Source organism: Glycine max, chromosome 2 (assembly GCF_000004515.6).
Source record: "Glycine max cultivar Williams 82 chromosome 2, Glycine_max_v4.0, whole genome shotgun sequence".
In the NCBI taxonomy this organism is placed as follows: domain Eukaryota; kingdom Viridiplantae; phylum Streptophyta; class Magnoliopsida; order Fabales; family Fabaceae; genus Glycine; species Glycine max.
The window spans coordinates 1,093,789-1,111,736 of NC_016089.4; the positions used below are offsets into that span (position 1 = coordinate 1,093,789).

At 34.9% G+C, this 17,948-nt stretch overlaps 1 protein-coding gene and 1 pseudogene across 1 annotated transcript; both read left to right on the plus strand.

Moving 5' to 3' along the window:
- Positions 1 to 1,036: 1,036 nt before the first annotated feature.
- LOC100794914 (DELLA protein RGL1-like) lies at positions 1,037 to 2,713 on the plus strand (annotated as a pseudogene).
- Positions 2,714 to 7,187: 4,474 nt separating this feature from the next.
- On the plus strand, positions 7,188 to 16,422 carry LOC100795451 (histone-lysine N-methyltransferase EZA1). The gene is made up of 17 exons (XM_003519697.4): positions 7,188 to 7,408; positions 7,859 to 7,960; positions 8,331 to 8,602; positions 8,776 to 8,937; positions 9,252 to 9,336; positions 9,486 to 9,641; positions 9,725 to 9,772; positions 9,854 to 9,925; positions 11,356 to 11,984; positions 12,509 to 12,662; positions 13,281 to 13,501; positions 13,921 to 14,052; positions 14,987 to 15,074; positions 15,194 to 15,241; positions 15,323 to 15,451; positions 15,695 to 15,772; positions 15,888 to 16,422. The coding sequence occupies exons 1-17, from the start codon at positions 7,370 to 7,372 to the stop codon at positions 16,077 to 16,079; spliced, it is 2,607 nt and encodes an 868-aa protein (XP_003519745.1). The 5' UTR covers positions 7,188 to 7,369; the 3' UTR covers positions 16,080 to 16,422.
- Positions 16,423 to 17,948: the final 1,526 nt, after the last annotated feature.

The following is a 17,948-nucleotide window of genomic DNA, read 5'->3' on the forward strand; positions in this document are numbered from 1 at the left end:
CAGCCCCATTACATTCCATGTTAGTTCTTGTTTTGTTCTTTGTCATTCCAATAGAAAAATCTTCTCTTTTAAAAAGTGTCATTTTCTCTTTTATTTGTTAACTTTTTTATGAAGTGTAATTTTTCTATTAGAGTAAAAAAAAAAAAAAAGTGGAACAAATACTGTTGTTTTCATATAAAGACAGCAAAGGAGACACATAAAAGGAATAGATGAATTCCATCCTTCAAAAAGGTGCCAACACTATTGGATTCATACAAAACAATCACACGTCTAATGTAACTATTTTTCATATTTATTGTCACCGTTTTGTTTAATTTTTTGTCATTGTCATTGGCTCTCCTAGACATAATTCTATATTGCGGAGAGGTAAATTTCCTTGTTATTTTTTTTCTTTTCTAATTTGCCTTCAATTTAAATGTTGTTTGGGTAGAATACAATCAAATTTGTAAAGTATTCATTCACTTACCCACTTTCTATTTACACCTAATTTAAACATCTTTTCTAAGTAGGCTAGCAGGTTAAATATATTGGCAATAGCATATTCCTCATATTTTCTGCAAGATAAAGTCAGTTTGGCACCGTGGGACTTCTCCAGGAAACCGCCAATCCCTTATTAAAAAAACTCCATCCATCATTTTCCCTCAACTCTTTCGTCACGTTGGCTGAACTTCTTCGGAACATTAATGGATTAAAAACTTGAGCTATTATTCCATAGGAACACGCATGGGATTAAAAACTTGAGCTAATACTGCATAGTTTGTATTGATCCTTATATTTGTTTCAATAATGACAAACCAATTGTGGCTGACGGCTGCACTTGATGAAAACATCGAAATATCACCATCAAAGTTGCATGATTCCTTTCATGTTCTAGATAACGTAGTTAATTTCTTTAAGCATTTATACGTTTAAATATCCCTTTTGGACCATGAATAAGGACAATGCAAACACACCAATGTCGATATTTATCTAAAGAAGCTCATTGCCTCGAGGGTAAAATTGTTGATACCCTCCTAGATTTCTGCTGCAACACGACATGGGAAGTGATCCTTTTTCCTCCACGCCTTTCAATTTCAACGAATTCCAGGGCGGTTATGGCTCTATACAAAGAGAGGATGTTGTACTCCAAGGGGAACACGGTTTCTCTTCAACAATGGAGTCACTAAGAGGGAGAAATAATTTACCTACAACTTCAGAGCAAAACCAGAAGCAGCAACATGATCTCAATTTTGATCCCTTGATGATCGAGGAGTTCAACTTTGAACCTATTCAACAACCAAAGCAGCCTCTTCAAGAAACTAAGGAACCAAAGAAGAATAAACAGGTTCTGCCATCTTCTTTAGCATCACTGGAGCTCTTGAGCAATTATGGAAGCAGGTTCAAGAGGCTAGGGAAGCAAAACATCAGCGATAGTTCTGTTCAAACTTGTGTGGGTCCTCAGAAGTTGTCAACTGAAGAAATAATGAGATTGGCTGGAGCAAGGTACATTCAGCACTCTACACAATTGTGTGATGATGTTTGCATCCCCGTGCACCCTTATGGATTTGGTCTTGGAGTTTTATCCCAGGAAGAAAATAGAGACATAGAACTCGCTCAGTTTCTTCTAGCAGCTGCTGAGAGGGTAGGGTGCCAACAATTTGAACGTGCCAGCATTTTACTCTCCTCCCATTTTCAGTGGAACTCTTCAGGTGATGGTGCCGTTCAGAGAGTTGTCTTTCATTTCGCTCAAGCATTACTAGAGAGAATCAGAAGAGAAACTGGAGGAAAGGTGACACTGAACAAGTGTGAGAAAAATTGTGAAAGGGAAATGTTTGAGAAGTTAAGATCGGATACTAACATGGCTGTTACATGCCATCAAAAAATTCCTTTCAATCAAGAGATGCAGTTTTCTGGGGTACAAGCTATAGTGGAAAATGTAACATCAAAAACCAAAGTTCATCTCATAAACTTTGATATTGGATGTGGGGTGCAATGCACGGCTTTGATGCAAGCACTGGCTGAGAGACAGGAAAAGCAAGTTGAACTTCTGAAGGTAACTGCCATTGGACTTCAAGGCAAGACCGAGCTAGAAGAGACAGGGAAAGGGTTAGTAAATTTTGCTGAATCCTTAAACTTTCCCTTTTAATATAAGGTAGTTTTTGTCACAAGCATCATAGAGATCAAGGTAGAGCAATTTGGCATTGAAGATAATGAAGCTGTAGCTGTATATTCTCCTTATATGCTGAGGACTATGGTGTCGGATTCTGATTCCTTGGAACACTTGATGCGGGTGATGAGAAAAATCAGACCAAGTATAATGGTAGTTCTTGAGGTGGAAGCAATGCATAATTCACCCTCCTGTGTGAATCGCTTCATTGAGGCATTGTTCTTCTACGCAGCATTTTTTGACTGCATTGGGACCTGCATGAAGCAGGATCATGAATGCAGAATCAGAATTGAGGGAATATTATCTGAAGGGATACGAAACATTGTTGCAATGGAAGATGGAGAAAGGAAGGTTAGGAATGTGAAGATAGATGTTTGGAGAAGGTTCTTTGCAAGGTATAGAATGGTGGAGACTACATTTAGCGAGTCATCTTTGTACCAAGCTAACTTGGTTGCCAAAAAGTTTGCGTGTGGGAATTTCTGTACTGTGGATAGAAACGGGAAGTGTCTAATAGTTGGATGGAAGGGGACCCCAATTCATTCAATTTCAGTTTGGAAGTTTCTTTGATGAGAGAAAACCATATTCAGTTGTGATTTATTCCCTTAAAATTCCCCTTCATGGCTTGTTTATGTATTCTGAATATCAAGGAAATTGATATAGCTTGAGTTAGTTGGATTGAAATTTATAGTTTCATGTTCATCTTAAAAAAAAAATTAATAATGAGATTAAAATTAATTGCACGATTTGAATGCAGTTGCAGAGTAACAGTTCTTAATAGGCATTGTTAGTCTCTGACACAGCTGCTCTTTCTTTGCTTTTGTAGTCTTTTGGCCTGCCTTGACTTTTTGTTTGGTCCTTCAAAATTAGAATGGAGAAAATTCTTTTACAAAAAAGTGTGTTTGGTTTAAAAAAGAAACCAGTGAATAACTTTTTTACAAGTTTTGTGCCTTATATCACTACAATCACATAATCACCACAAAAGTTAAACAAGTTTAAGTGTGCCATAAACAAGTTTTGTTCCTTATAGCACTACAACCCATAATCACCACCAAAGTTAAACAAGTTTAAGTGTGTCATCATATAAAATAAATATTCCAAAGTGTGAGACAATTACTTTCTAAGTTGACCACAACTAAACATATAAAATAAAATAAAAAAGACAAGGGTTAGGTCTCGACCCAAGTCCACTAAAGATCTCTCACTATTGGGTCATCATTGAAGTAAGGCTCGTATCATCTAAGAGTTACATGCTCCTCAGGAACATTTCTGTCGCTTGCCCCTATGCGTAACAACATAATCATCACAATCACACAAAAACACGAGTAAGTTCATTTAAATAGAACAAAGCATATAATTACAAGATTGTGAATTAAAAGTTGACAAGATAAAACAAATCAAAACACATTAGAGATTGAAACATTTTTCAAAATAATTGCTAACTAAAGTCAAAGCACATATCACCATGCATATATATATATATATATATATATATATATATATATATATATATATATATATATATATATATATTTACACACACATACATTTATATATATAATGCATAATACTATGCAGACTCTTACTCAAGGAAATTTTTAACTTTGAACGATCAACTAAGCATGTTCCTTAACATAAAATAATATCCATCCATTTGGGGAGACTATGATTGATCCTCCAGATGAATGATTTTATTGGAATAAAATGGTCGTGGGTATTAGCTTATAGCTTATCATGGTAAGGCATGCATTAATCCTAATTTTTAGTGAGATTCACCCGCTCAGAATATTCCCTAGGTCTAAAAAACATTATGATGACTCTTCGACACTGTTGAGATCCCACTAGACAACCCCAACTTATATCCCTATTCTTATGAAACTAAACAAGTATGCTCATCCAATCATCACCTTATAATAATTTTTAGTTACAACATATTAAACCTATCAATAAATATCTCAGAATTTAGGCCCGTCATACGACCTTTAACAACTAGGAATCTCAATCACAAACTCCATTGTACATATTTACATATATCACAACAACTCATCAATACATTCTCATTATACAATAATAAACATTTGAAAAACACTTAGAATATCAAAATGAGAAGGTGGTGTTAGAAAAAATTTGCCCAATGAATCCTAGGTTTGCTCGACAAAATTGAGGCTGTAAACACACCAATTCTCAAGGGTAAATCCGCCCAGCTAAATTGAAGTTCACCCAATAAATTTGAAATATCTATGGGGTAAATTCGCTTGGCAAAACTGAAGTTCACCCAACACATCCAAATTTTAGCCCAACGAATTTATGATTAAAAAAATGCTTACTCTTTGTTGCAATTATTCCCAACGGACACAATTTCGACCAGTGAATTTGTGACAAAAAGCACTTAACTTTCTGTTGCAAATCTGCTCAACGATTTCCATATTCACTCAGTGTTATTTGTAAAACCAGTATGCAAACAGGTTCCTCTCCTTCCCAAAGTTTCAAAGTTTTAAAAACTTTGGAAACCAAGTCATCTCTCAAATAATCCCAAATGGATTTCATCATTTTCAACACACAAACAACCACAAAACATTAGTAAGAAATTTTGGCGAATTTTATCTCAAACAAATTAATTTAACGTATTTATTTTCAACTTTTAACAAACTTAAAGGATTTTATCCCTTATAATTTTACTTCCAACATAATTATAATTTTTACCCCAATTTTTATATTTTTTTTGATAAATTTTATCCCTAACTTTTTTTTGGTAAATTTTACCCCTAATTTTTTATTAATTTTTTGGCAAACTTAACTCCCAATTTTTATGCTTATTAATAGATAAATGACTTGGGATAAAATTCGTGTGTGTTTGATAAAGAGAAAATAATTAACATTGTTGAGAAATTTGTATTTTTTTTTTTGCGACTCACATTTTACACTCTACTTTAATTAAAAAAAAATTCTTATATTTTTATCTTTTAAATCAAGCACATCCTAAAAGTTAAAATATGTCAAATTAAAAAGTTGAGATAACAAATGAAATTAAGTCTGTTTAATAAGAACAAATGCAAATCTTATTAATAATCTAACAAACTTAATGCTTATTAATGAGATCGACGCTTTCGGATCGTGTAATTAAAAAAACACTGCGCGGCGTACGGTTTAAATCCCACGGATACTAGTTTCTAAATTAATATTTTAACGGTTAATATTAACCGCGACATAATAAATGTAGGACAGGGTAGGGTAAATTAATTACATTGTCATACAGCACTAAACCATTCTCCTTGCCGCAAAATTTACCAAAGGGGGTTAGTTTTACAAACTAATTCCCCATCTGGGTCTATTTGCAAAATATTTTCTTAGGGGTCACTTTTTGACGTAACATGAACGTATATCGCCAGGCTGAATAGCGATATACGCCTAGGGTGCTTGTCCGGCCAGGACGAATGGTGAAATAGCTGGTACAATGGTTTCGCTATTTTGACCAGCGATTTAGGTGCATAGGGCTGGTCAGAGTAAAAGGTGTAGAGGGTCAAAGCAGGCTAGAGTTTTTTCGCAGAAAGGGCTGGCCGAATAGGCTTTGCATGCATTTCGCAGGAGCCTTTGACGAAATAGGTTGTGCATATTTCGCAAATTCCATTAGCAAAATAGCCTTCCTTTAAATACCCATTCATTTCATGATCCATTTGGAATTTCTAAGCTTTCAATTTAGGGTTTATTTCCTTTCAAAATTTTCCAACTACTGTGTTTAAACAACAGCCATCCTTTCGTGTGCATTTGGAAATTCTTGAGCTCTTAAAATTTTTTGAGTACAGTCTATAAAATTTCTGAGCCTTTCCACTACGTTTGTCAATCTTTCGCATGATATTATTTATTTGAAGTAATAATTTTGAATGGGTAAGAGCAACACCAGCACTATAAAACGCGTGAGAGCAGCACCAACACTTTCTCTATAATTATATTATCAACCATTAGCACTTTCATTATTTTATGTACATATACAACTTGCACGACAAATATGAATCAGCTATCATGCATAATAAATATATATACATGTCTATAATAAAAAAATTTAAATAACTCGTACAAGTATTTAACCAGCACAAGAATGACCTCCAGCAGCCTAAGGAGGAAGCTGAAAAATATTTTTAAAGATTTCACAATCAGCTTTGGCAAAACAAGCAACAAGCAACAAGAGGCAAAGCGGGGGAGGGAGCTCACAAGAATTTTCAGCACCCAACAACATCAAAACAAGGCGCTAAATAACCCCAACACAGGGTGTTTCGCCAGTGGGAATGACAACACCTACATGCAACCTGTTTCGCTGACCAGGCTGGCGATACATACTTGCACCTGCCACTTGAAAAGCGCGCCTACCCCCTGCCACCTGAGGCCTAGCCTAGTGCCCCTGTGTGTCACCAAGTTGACTGGTGAAATCCAAAGTCATTCCGCAAATACCAATGGTGAAATGGATGTCACGCGTCGTTCCCATGCATGTTTCGCCAGCATGCATGGTGATATGCATTTAAAAAATGACCCCCCCCCCCTCCCATGAAAATACTTTGCAAACAGATTCAGATACGAAATTAGTTTGTAAAACTAACCCCCTCTGATAAATTTGCCTTCCCCTTGCACCCTTCCACCTTTATGTTTATTTTTCAGTTCAAACCACAACACGTACATTATCGTTAGAGTAGAAGCAACAAATTGTTGTTAGTCACAAAAAGGAGCATTAGAATTAGTGCACCCCTTTTCAAAGTGTCCACACACACCCTCTTGTTTGTTTCGTCAGGTTAAGGCTCAGTGAATACTTGCAATGATACATAGTCGAATTTGTATCAACACAAATGGCCTTACCAAATCTTTTGTTTTCTATTTTTTACCCGTACAGTTAAAAGAACTAGACGAATAAAACGTTTTGTAAAAAAAGGTGTGAGGACAAGTCCAAAATAGAGGTAAAATTACTAATTAACTCCCACAAGAAAATAGTGGCGGTGGATAGTGCGTACAAATACTACTTTATTAGATGGCAACACCAAAAATAACGTTGCGTTTGTATCCGGGGTAGGCCATGTCACCAAACGTATCAAAACCCGGAAGCAGTTACTTTCTTTCTCTTCGTTCTTACACACGCCAGAGTGAGTGAGTGAGTGTGTGTGCGTTTCTTTCTTTCTCTCTCGCTCTTCTTCTTCTTCTTCCTCCTTTGATCAACTCCCCACACCGCACGGCCCAACAACGATGGTGTCCAAACCTACCGACTCGGCTTCCAAACCTCGAGTCAGTTTCTCTCTCTTTCTTCAATTCAACAATAACTATGAATGACTCGTTGTTTAGATGCTTCAATTCCTCTTTTCCTTTTCTGATTCATCGGAATCGGTTTCGTAACTATGTTTCAGAATTTGATTATTCATACCTAGAATTTTGAATTTGATCTGATAATCACGAGCGGACATCATTTAAGAGCTCTCTGTTCCTCTGTCTCCCTGTAATTGAATGCTACAGCAATTGAGTTCGCGAGTAGGGATTTAGGATTGCGCTTAATCTGAATTATGGTTTCTGTTTTGCTGTTGGCGCTTTCATCGAAAAACTATGCTTATTAAATGGTCCCTGTTCTGTATAGCGTGAGAATTGAAATTTTACCAGTGCTGCATACACAGGATTTTGTTTTTGGACTTCCTGTTTTTTGTATTTTGAACATGCTAATAATTTGTTCTGTAATGTTGATAGAAACAACTTGGAGAGCCAGCAAATGATGGTATTGGAAGCTTGTCCCTCGAGTTAAATCAGTTAAAAAAGCAAATCCAGGCGGAGAGAATTGTGTGCATTAAAGTAAGATTGATATCGGGTTTCTTTTCGCTCCCGTAGCTTCATTCTTCTTGGAAAGGGTCCTGATTTTTGTAGTTTTTTAGCTGACCTGATAACTTCTTTCTTCCTATTAATTGAGAAAAATGGCATTAACCTCTTACTGGTAACATTTCTACGGAGAGGTAATTTTTTCTAATTTTGTTTGGCTAAACTGGTGGCAAACCTTTGTTTGAGTTTCCAGCAGTTTTTCTTTGCATGTTTCTGGGTACAACTTTATGTTATGATTGCTAATTTGAACTTGAGTTCATTTAATTGAAAATTTCAATGTTAAGATGGCTTCTTTTTGTACTCCTTGCAAGTCAGCTTGCAATCAACCTTAGTTATATTTCTGCAGGAAAAAATTCGGAGCAATGAGAAGAAGCTACAGTGTCATATGTCAGGAGTCCTGTCAGAAACATCAACAAGGGGTTCTTCACAGACAGAGGAAAATAGGAAAAATCCAATTCTTTCTTCAAGAATTGACCATCCTTTATGTAAATTCAGTGGTTTCTCTCCAGTCTGGGGAGACAAGGACCACAACAATCAAGATGTATTATCTGCTACAAGTATCAAAATGCCTTATATTGAAACACTACCACCATATACCTCTTGGATATTTCTGGACAGGTGTTTTACTTGCAAAGATTTAACTTTCTGTCCTGACCTGTTGTGCAATTTTTTTTTTCAAAATTGAAACTACCTTTTTCTTTCCATTTTAAAATAGATACTGATATTTTGAAACTTATTGATCAGTTAGTTTTTAGATTATATTATTATTTTTTATCTTTCACACACATCAGAAATCAGAGGATGGCGGAAGATCAGTCAGTGGTTGGAAGAAGACGCATATACTATGATCAACATGGAAGTGAAGCACTGATATGTAGCGACAGTGAGGAGGAGTTAACAGAACCTGAGGAAGAAAAACATGAATTTTCTGAGGCTGAAGATCGTGTCATATGGTAAGTTAAAATGAATAAGATAGAGATGTTTTTTAAGAAGGTCCATATATTTGTGAAGATTCAATGAAACAATAACAATCTTGATTGTAACATTTATCATTAGCTATATGAATAAAATTTAATTAACATGTAAGGTTCATGCTTTGTTGGAGCTCAAATGGTTGTTTTAAATGTTCAGAAAATAATGCTTTTATTGTAATCCCGAAAGAACTTTAATACCACTTTTAAACTCATAGCCTATAATTTCCATATTTATTCAAATGTTCAAAGTTTTTCCTTTCTAGAATTAATGTCTTGATTACTGAATTTACTAGGATGGCATTTGAGGAATATGGGTTAAACAAGGAGGTACCAAATATTGTTAGTGAATTTGTTGGGGGCACCAGTTTAGAAATTCAGGTAATCTTGAATAACCTGTGGGCATGAGTATATGCTTCATGATTGTTAATCTTAATTATAGAAAAAAATATATATTGCACTGAGTGGATTTATAGTGAGAAGCCACTTTTATTTCTGGGAGTTTTTTTTTTTTTTTTGGAAATATGTAGGAGAGGTACAAAACTATCAAGGAAAAGAACATTGGAAGGTTGGACCAGCCTTCTCAAAACTCAGGAGAATATGAATCTACTATTGGCATATGTCTAGAGAAAAGCCTGAGTGCTGCATTAGATTCTTTTGATAATCTTTTTTGTCGCCGTTGCCTGGTACGTACTAAAGCATAATCTTTTCAGCATTCTTATTGTGGTCACAGTAAGTGCATCTATACTTTTCTGCTTTCATACTGCAGATTTTTGACTGTCGTCTGCATGGCTGTTCTCAACCTTTAATATATCATGTAAGTAACAATGCCCTATGTTGTTTTCAACTTAATCCATAGTTACTTCATCCATAAAGCTAATTTGGTGGTTTACTTCAGAGTGAAAAGCAGACAGTTTGGTCTGATCCTGAAGGAGACAGGAAACCTTGCAGTGATCAGTGTTACCTTCAGGTATTCTTCTTTCTATGAGATTTAAGTGTTTGTGAAATTTTCATGCAGATAAGTAAACAGAAATTTTAATTGTTTTCAATTCTCAAAGAGATGAAATTAGTCAATCTTTTTCCTCTGTTGGTATTTTGTTTAGCATGTTTTCATTGTCTGTCAAATCATTATACAATAAATATGGTGGCATGTCTATGTTCTGTTGATTTATATTGGATTTTGGAAGTAATTTTAGTCAAAAAAATTTGTATGAGGCATGCAGCCTTAACAAGAAAAATGCAATCTCACGCAACCATGAGCCAGGGAAAACATAAAGGTGGAATTAATTATAAGTATTTGGATTTCCAATTGCAAACTTCTTTTGTGCCAATTTCAATTTGATTGCGGCCATGGCCAACACACACCTCCTTCCTCCTTGTTTATTTATTCTTTATTTCTATTATATAGTATATACCTATATAAATAAAGGAAAAGCTTAATGCCAGTTCTACTCCGGGTTTTTAATTTGGAGTGCAAGAATTAGCTAGCACATTCACGACAATACACACAGTATACTGGAAATTTAATATTGTGACAGCATGGCATATATTATATATAAATAAGGTAATTCAATATTTAAAATTTATATCCAGTACACACAAACATAAAAACAATATTCAACCATAATACCTATAACACTGCTAATCTCAAATTCTTTATACCAAGAACACAAAAACACATCTTTCAACAATTATACCATGGAGGTCTTGAAATTATGTTTTACTCACCTCTTAAAGTAGAGTAATTCACGCTTTTCATTTACTTTTTCCTCTTCATATTGACTGTGTCAACAGGATTCTATTTGTTTCTTCCTTCTCCTCAATCCTGAGTAGTCTACTACTAATTTCCCATTTACTAAGAGAGAGATTGTCTATAGAATTCTAGGACAAGGAATCTGACTATCCTTATATAAGTGCAGTTGTATGTGATTTAAGATTGGATTGCATAAGATTTGTTTTATCATATTTGCTTGTTAAATCCTTTGTTATCTTTTCTTTTTTAAACGTAGATCCCCAACTACTTTATTATCTAAATTTATCTAACTATTTATTATTTTATCTTTTCCATTTTAAATAATTCAATTGCTTCAATTAAATTTAATATATATCATAACTATTTTAATTCAAATAAATTCTTATTAAGGCTTGCTTTGCACTTAGTATATGGTGAATGATTCTATGTGTGTGTCAGTATATCTATGTGTGCCAGCTTTTGCACCCTGCTAAAATGTCAACTCATCTGTGTTTTTTGTATTTGATTGCCATTTCAATTGTCATTAGTATAAGGTGAATAATTCTATGTGTGTGTCTGTGTATCTATCTGTGCCAGCTTTTGCTCCCTGTTACAATGTCAACTCATCAGTGTTTTTTGTATTTGATTGCCATTTCAATTGCCTGCAGTTAAAGGTAGTAAAAAATGTGACAGAAGATTCAACTTCTGGGTCTGATCAGAATAAGAGAACTACAATTACAGAAGAGGCAGATGTGATATTGGCTCCCTCCATTATAGAGGAACCTAGTAATCAGAGTATAATACCTTTTCAAACAGAAGTTGATTGTCATGGATCTCTCAATTTAAATGTTCCTATCTCAGTGAGTGTGGAAAAACGGAAAGTCCTAAATCAGTCAGACATGTCACCCCGTGACTCAACACTCCATCCCAATGATTGTCAGAATTCTTATAAAAAGCTGAAGGCAATCTCTGATGCTGTAGTTACTGTAAATAGTGATTCTAGCAAGAAAATAAGTTTGGGTGCATGTGGTGAAAGTATACATACAATTACTAGTGCAATTTTGGACAAATCTGTTAAAGATAACTCAATTAAATTAATAGATTCTTCTAGCACTTGCCCTAGTGATGAGCAGGACAAAAGTATTGGTGATGGACCAAAAGATCCTACAAATGAGACAGAATTTAAGATGTCCAATTCAATGGAGGGGATAGTTGATGGGATGCTAAGTCTCTCAGATTGGAAACCTCTGGAGAAAGAACTATACTTAAAGGGAGTAGAACTGTTTGGCAGAAACAGGTACGGAGCTTTCTGTGTTTCACCTCACATCATTATGTTGAGAAATACAAGGATGGCACCAAATTTAATTGTGCATTTCACCTCACAAATTATCCATTAAGCTTTCTCATGTCTAGTGCATATGTTATATCCATATATCATATCATATTTTTCCTCACCAAGTGGGATAAGGCTTTGTTATTATTGTTTCATACATGTTTTTGTTAGTTCTTTTGTGAAATATTCTTATTTCTTGTGTCAATGTTGAGCTCCATTGCTGCAGCCCTTTTCATTATATTATGCAATTAATAATAATTAATAACTATTGAAGTTTGAATGCACATTTAGCAATTGATTTTCTCTAAACTGCAACTAATAAAATGCATGAATTTGAAACCTCTGTAGGCAACTTCCCCAATTGTGGCTAATGGTTCATAAGTAATTAGTAAATGAAACTAATGCATAGTGCATGTCATAAATATCTACTTCATGTAGTGGTCTAATTTTATTCTGTGCTCATGTCAAGTGTAACTTATACTCTGCAGTTGCCTCATAGCAAGGAACTTACTTCCTGGTCTGAAGACTTGTATGGAAATAGCTAGTTACATGCATTCTGGAGGAGTGTCAATGCCCCACGGATCTATTGTTGCTCCTAGTTCAATCATGGAAGAAAAGGGAAAATTTGATGCTGACTGCACAGTGAGAATTACAACCTCTTCTGTTTCCATCTTCTTTATCCTACATTCTTGTGTCTTGACGTCTTTCTGTTATTTTCTTTTTGGAGGTGAGGGGAGGATTGGTAAAGCTAAAATAAAATTTTCCATATGTAATATACCAGATGGCCCCACCTGTTTGGATAAGTTGTGATTTTGTATTATCTCAATAGGTTATGACCAATTTTTTATTTTTAAGAAATTATATAACCAACATCATTATATTCTGAAGAATTGATATTTCTATAGTCTAGTTGGGCATCAAACTTAATTAAAATATTAATAATCTTTAATTATAGGAAATTTTCTAGCTTTTTTATTTGGCTGCCTAATAAATAGGACGTTTCTGGGTTGAACATGTAAAGAGATTGAGTTACTCTTGAGTTGATAAATGTTCTTTTCTTCTTTATTACCTCCGTCATGATACTCTGTTTTGTATGAGTTCTTCATTTTATTTTAACAAGAAAACATCATTTTGAATTTTAAGCTAGCTGCACTCAAATTTATTATCAAATCTTTGTTCCGACAACTTCTACCAACCTTTATGAGTACCCCCTACTTTAGAAGCAAAAAAAATTCCTTTCCATCTGGGTTTTCATTTTAGGACCAGGAGATGCCATCTAGGTCACGGTTGCTGAGGAAAAGGGGCAAAACAAGGAAGTTTAAATATTCTTGGAAATCTGCTGGCCACCCATCAATATGGAAAAGAATTGCTGATGGGAAAAACCAATCTTGCAAGCAGTATACACCATGTGGATGTCAGTCAATGTGTGGAAAGGAATGTACTTGTATTAATGGTGGAACTTGCTGTGAGAAATATTGCGGGTATGTCACTTTTCATTTAATTATGTAGCTGAATATAATGGAAGAGAAAATTGCAGGATAACTTATATTTCTTGTGGCCATGTGTTATGTGTTGGACTTGGACTATTTGAATTATTCTGTTAGCAATCACGGGGTTATGATCATAACATAACGAGGGTAATCTAGATTGATGGTCAAATATGGTTTCACTTGGTTAGCAAGCTTTTGAACACAAAACAAGAGCCGGTCATTTACTTAAGAGGAGCAAGAGATGTAAAACTGTCCATATGAAGCTATTTCTTCGAAACTCATCTTTTCACTGTTTTGCTAGGTTCCTATAAAATGCATTTTCAACTTAATTTGTGAACTATCAGACCTGACAAATGTAATTGTTAGCAAAATTATAATTTAATGTAATAAATTGGCTCTTCTACCTTCAGTTGTTCAAAAAGCTGCAAAAATCGGTTCAGAGGATGCCATTGTGCCAAGAGTCAGTGTAGAAGTCGACAATGCCCATGTTTTGCTGCAGGACGGGAATGTGATCCAGATGTCTGTCGGAATTGCTGGGTTAGGTAATATGCCAAATATTTTTTTGCTGTGAACTTGATTTTATGACTTCTAGGCTTTTGAATGAACATGTCTCGAATCTATTGCTTCACCTGATCAAGAAAGTCATTGATTCACAAAACCACAGTAATATTTTGTACCCCAATAATCCAGTATTTCAGTGGTACGATGCAAACCTTTGTAAAGTCATATATTTCGACTGACTTGAGAAAATGTTACCTTCCGCTACTTCCACTTCTCTGGCGTCAGACCTGGGAAGATGCAATGTGTCTTTTACATCAACGAGTTAATATAGTTGTGCTGAAATATTCATTTTATGTTCTATAATTTATTTCCTTATTTAGTTAGGATTATTACCAAAAATAAGGGCGAGTACTCTAGGTTTTATCATCACATTACATTACATCTTATTGTAATACAATCACATTTCTCGAGTAACTAAATATCATTCAAAGTTTCTTTTTCTCTCTATTTCCTCCTTCAATGTCTAATAAATGTTATAAAGCTAAAAGCTTCCTTTCAACTGTTCTTGAAACTGCCTAAATTCCTTTAAATTTTTATTGAACTATATTGATTGTAATCATTGACTTCTTAGAACTTTATGTAGAATTGATCCTTCTTCAAACATGTAAATCCTAAACAGATAATTTTGCTAGTAAATTATTCATCCCCGAATTTCACGTCCTCCACAACCCACACCCTACCCCCTCCAAAAAAAAGGGGAGAAACTTTAGAAACCATGAATTGATAACTCTTTACTTCACCTAGATCTTCTAGTTTGACACCACTGTAATTCCCTTTAATGCTGTATCAGTTAAAATCTTCTCACCTGTTTCCCTTTTATGTGTTCTTTGGACTCTGGAATGCCCCTTCCACATCAAATCATTGTGAATACTTTTTTATAAGTTATGTTCTTAACTTCTTATGTTCTTTATACAGTTGTGGGGATGGTTCGTTAGGGGAGCCACCTCGGCGTGGAGAAGGGCAATGTGGAAATATGAGGCTTCTATTGAGACAACAACAAAGGGTTAGTAATTCTGAGCTTAGGTGTTTAAAATTATCTGCATTTCATTCACGTGAATCTTAATCATGGATGCATATAACATGCATTTGGGTCTCACATTGCTTCTTATTTGTGTCTGTCAGATTCTCTTGGCAAAGTCTGATGTTGCAGGATGGGGAGCCTTCTTGAAGGTTATAAATTAATAGATTTGTTTTGTTTTAAAAATTCTTACAACATTAGCTTCTTCTCACTAATTGACGATGATATTTCAGAACCCGGTTAACAAAAATGATTACTTAGGAGAGTACACAGGAGAACTGATCTCCCACCGAGAAGCCGATAAGCGTGGGAAAATATACGATCGCGCCAACTCATCTTTTCTTTTTGACTTGAATGATCAGGCAAGTGTCTCACATCATCTACATTTTCTCGTGTCTTGTGCTGCTCTAGCTCTAGCTCTTTTCTCATTGATTTGAGAGTTTCCTTTATTTTGTAAGAGGTCCAGTCATATATTATTTTTATTATATTTGGTTAGCTTTTGGCAACCAAGTATTTTTCGTCACATTTCTTTCATCGCAAGCTATAACAATATGAGACTGCAAAGTGATTATTTTAGACCTTAAAACTGCTGTATATTTTAACAGTACGTTCTTGATGCTTATCGCAAAGGAGACAAGTTGAAATTTGCAAACCACTCATCAAACCCCAATTGCTATGCAAAGGTAAGTCCAAAAACTCAAGTTTTGGGGAGCTTTAAAGTTATAACCTTTTGGCTCAGTTTCTTGAACTTGATCTTTGAATTGCTACAATTATTGGCCACTTGTACTTGTGGCATAGGTGATGCTGGTTGCTGGAGATCACCGAGTAGGCATATTTGCCAAGGAACACATCGATGCTAGTGAGGAGCTCTTCTATGATTATCGTTATGGTCCCGATCAAGCACCACCATGGGCACGTAAACCTGAGGGTTCTAAGAGAGACGAATCAACAGCTCCTCAAGGCAGGGCTAAGAAACACCAGTCTCATTGATGAGCCTGGGCCAAAGTCTAGCGCATACAAATTTTTGGCTTCTACATTATATATCCTATGCATAAACAAATTTGTGATATCCCATGGGATAGATTCAAGATCAACGGTCACAAAAGGAGATAATTAGTGGTTTGCTGATGCTAATGTGCCTTTAAATAGGCAAGAGAAGCAGGCATGAAGCAAATTAATGTTAGCGGCAACAAGCTAGTAGAAACAAACCTAGCAGTTCGTTTCGGATGCTAGGCGTGACATTTCGGCGAACTTGTTCTGTTCAAACTTGGTTTTGCTCTTCATTATGTGATTGTGAGACATCCAAGTTATTATTAAATGGCTTGGTATTCAATTTGGTTTCTTAGTTTAATTTAAATACTTAATTAAGTTCCTTGGTTTTTGAATATGCAATTAGGTTATTTTGTTTTCTAATTTTATCCAATTAGATCATTTTCGTCAAATTTAGTGAATATCTGTGAGGTGATAAATTTGGTGGTCATTAATTACGAATAATAATGGTTTCGGACTATCACTATATTTATTATTATTTTAAAATTAACAAAATCAAATAAATATAATTTTAAAAGCAGTGAACGAAATTCTCTCTACTCTCTCTCACTCTTCTTTCATTCATCATCATAATGATCCCAAGCAGCAACAAGAACAACACTACTCTCCGGCGGGGAAGGCTTTCTCTGTTGCATTTTAACGAACGCCTCGCAAGCCTTTTGCTAGAACGCTGTAACCAAACCGAGCGCAGATCTAATTCCCGTGCCTCCAACAGACCGGAACACCGCTTATTCCCACATCGCCGCCGGCAAGAGTCGCGTGTGCGCCGTCAAGGGATCTGCGATTCCAACACCGTTGATTGCAGGGAAATCACAAAAACCACCAACAATACGTTGACAGCAAAAGAGAGTGACTTGTTCAGCAACCAATTTGTGTCGAATTTAGAGGTGAAGAGGGTTGTTTTTGGTGAAGGGTTCACCTGCGGCGAGGTAAATGACGTCCACGGTGGACTAATCTGCTGGGGACCCACTACTGAAAATTTGGGAAACATTTCCAATGTTTCCGACACTTTCGGGGGCTATGGTGACGGGTCTGAGCGTCGTTTGCGGCGTTTTCAACTTTTTCGACCCGAATTCATTTTCGGATCCTCCGTTAGATTCGGTTCGATTAGTCTCTCTATCCGCAGGGGCTAACCCTTTCTGCGGCGTGAGAATGGATAACCACGAAGTTGAATGCTGGGGTGATTTGAATTCCTATGTGATTCCAAAATAAGGGAAGATGATCTTCTCCTGGATTGTTATTTTCTCAATTTAAAAATAATAATAAATATAATGTGGATTTGAAACGGTGACAAATCCTAATTGAGGAAAAAGATTCAATTGACTAAAATTAAAAAACAAAAGAAACCATTTGCATATTTAAAAATTAAAGACCTTAATTGAAGCTTAAAATAAATTAAGAAATCAAATTGAGTATTACGTCTTATTAAATAGAATAAAATGTTATGATTTGTGAAATGAAAAAGAAATTTATTAAGATTTTAAGCTGTATTAGATGTGGAATATACTTTAGTCATATGATAGAAGGTTACTATCGTCGTTGTCAATCATATAAATTTTATATAATTTAAAATTTATTTAGTTTCATGTTAACGTTTACTTTTTAAATATGAATAAATATTACTTCTAAGAGGATATATAATTTACTTAAATAATGTTCCTAGATATAATATTTTTAAATAATTTACAACTTCAAGAAAGTTAGTTAATTTAGTAAGTAGCATTAAATTTATTATTAATTTATATTATTTTTTAAAATTATTGAGAATCTTCATTTTACTTTTTTCACTTGATTATTTTTTATCTAATT

Excerpts from the sequence above, each read along its gene's own strand:
- LOC100795451 (XM_003519697.4), top strand. The coding sequence starts at position 7,370 with ATGGTGTCCAAACCTACCGACTCGGCTTCCAAACCTCGA. Across the intron at positions 9,337-9,485 it reads GCACCAGTTTAGAAATTCAG|GAGAGGTACAAAACTATCAA; the intron begins GTAATCTTGAAT and ends GGAAATATGTAG. Across the intron at positions 13,502-13,920 it reads TGCTGTGAGAAATATTGCGG|TTGTTCAAAAAGCTGCAAAA; the intron begins GTATGTCACTTT and ends TTCTACCTTCAG.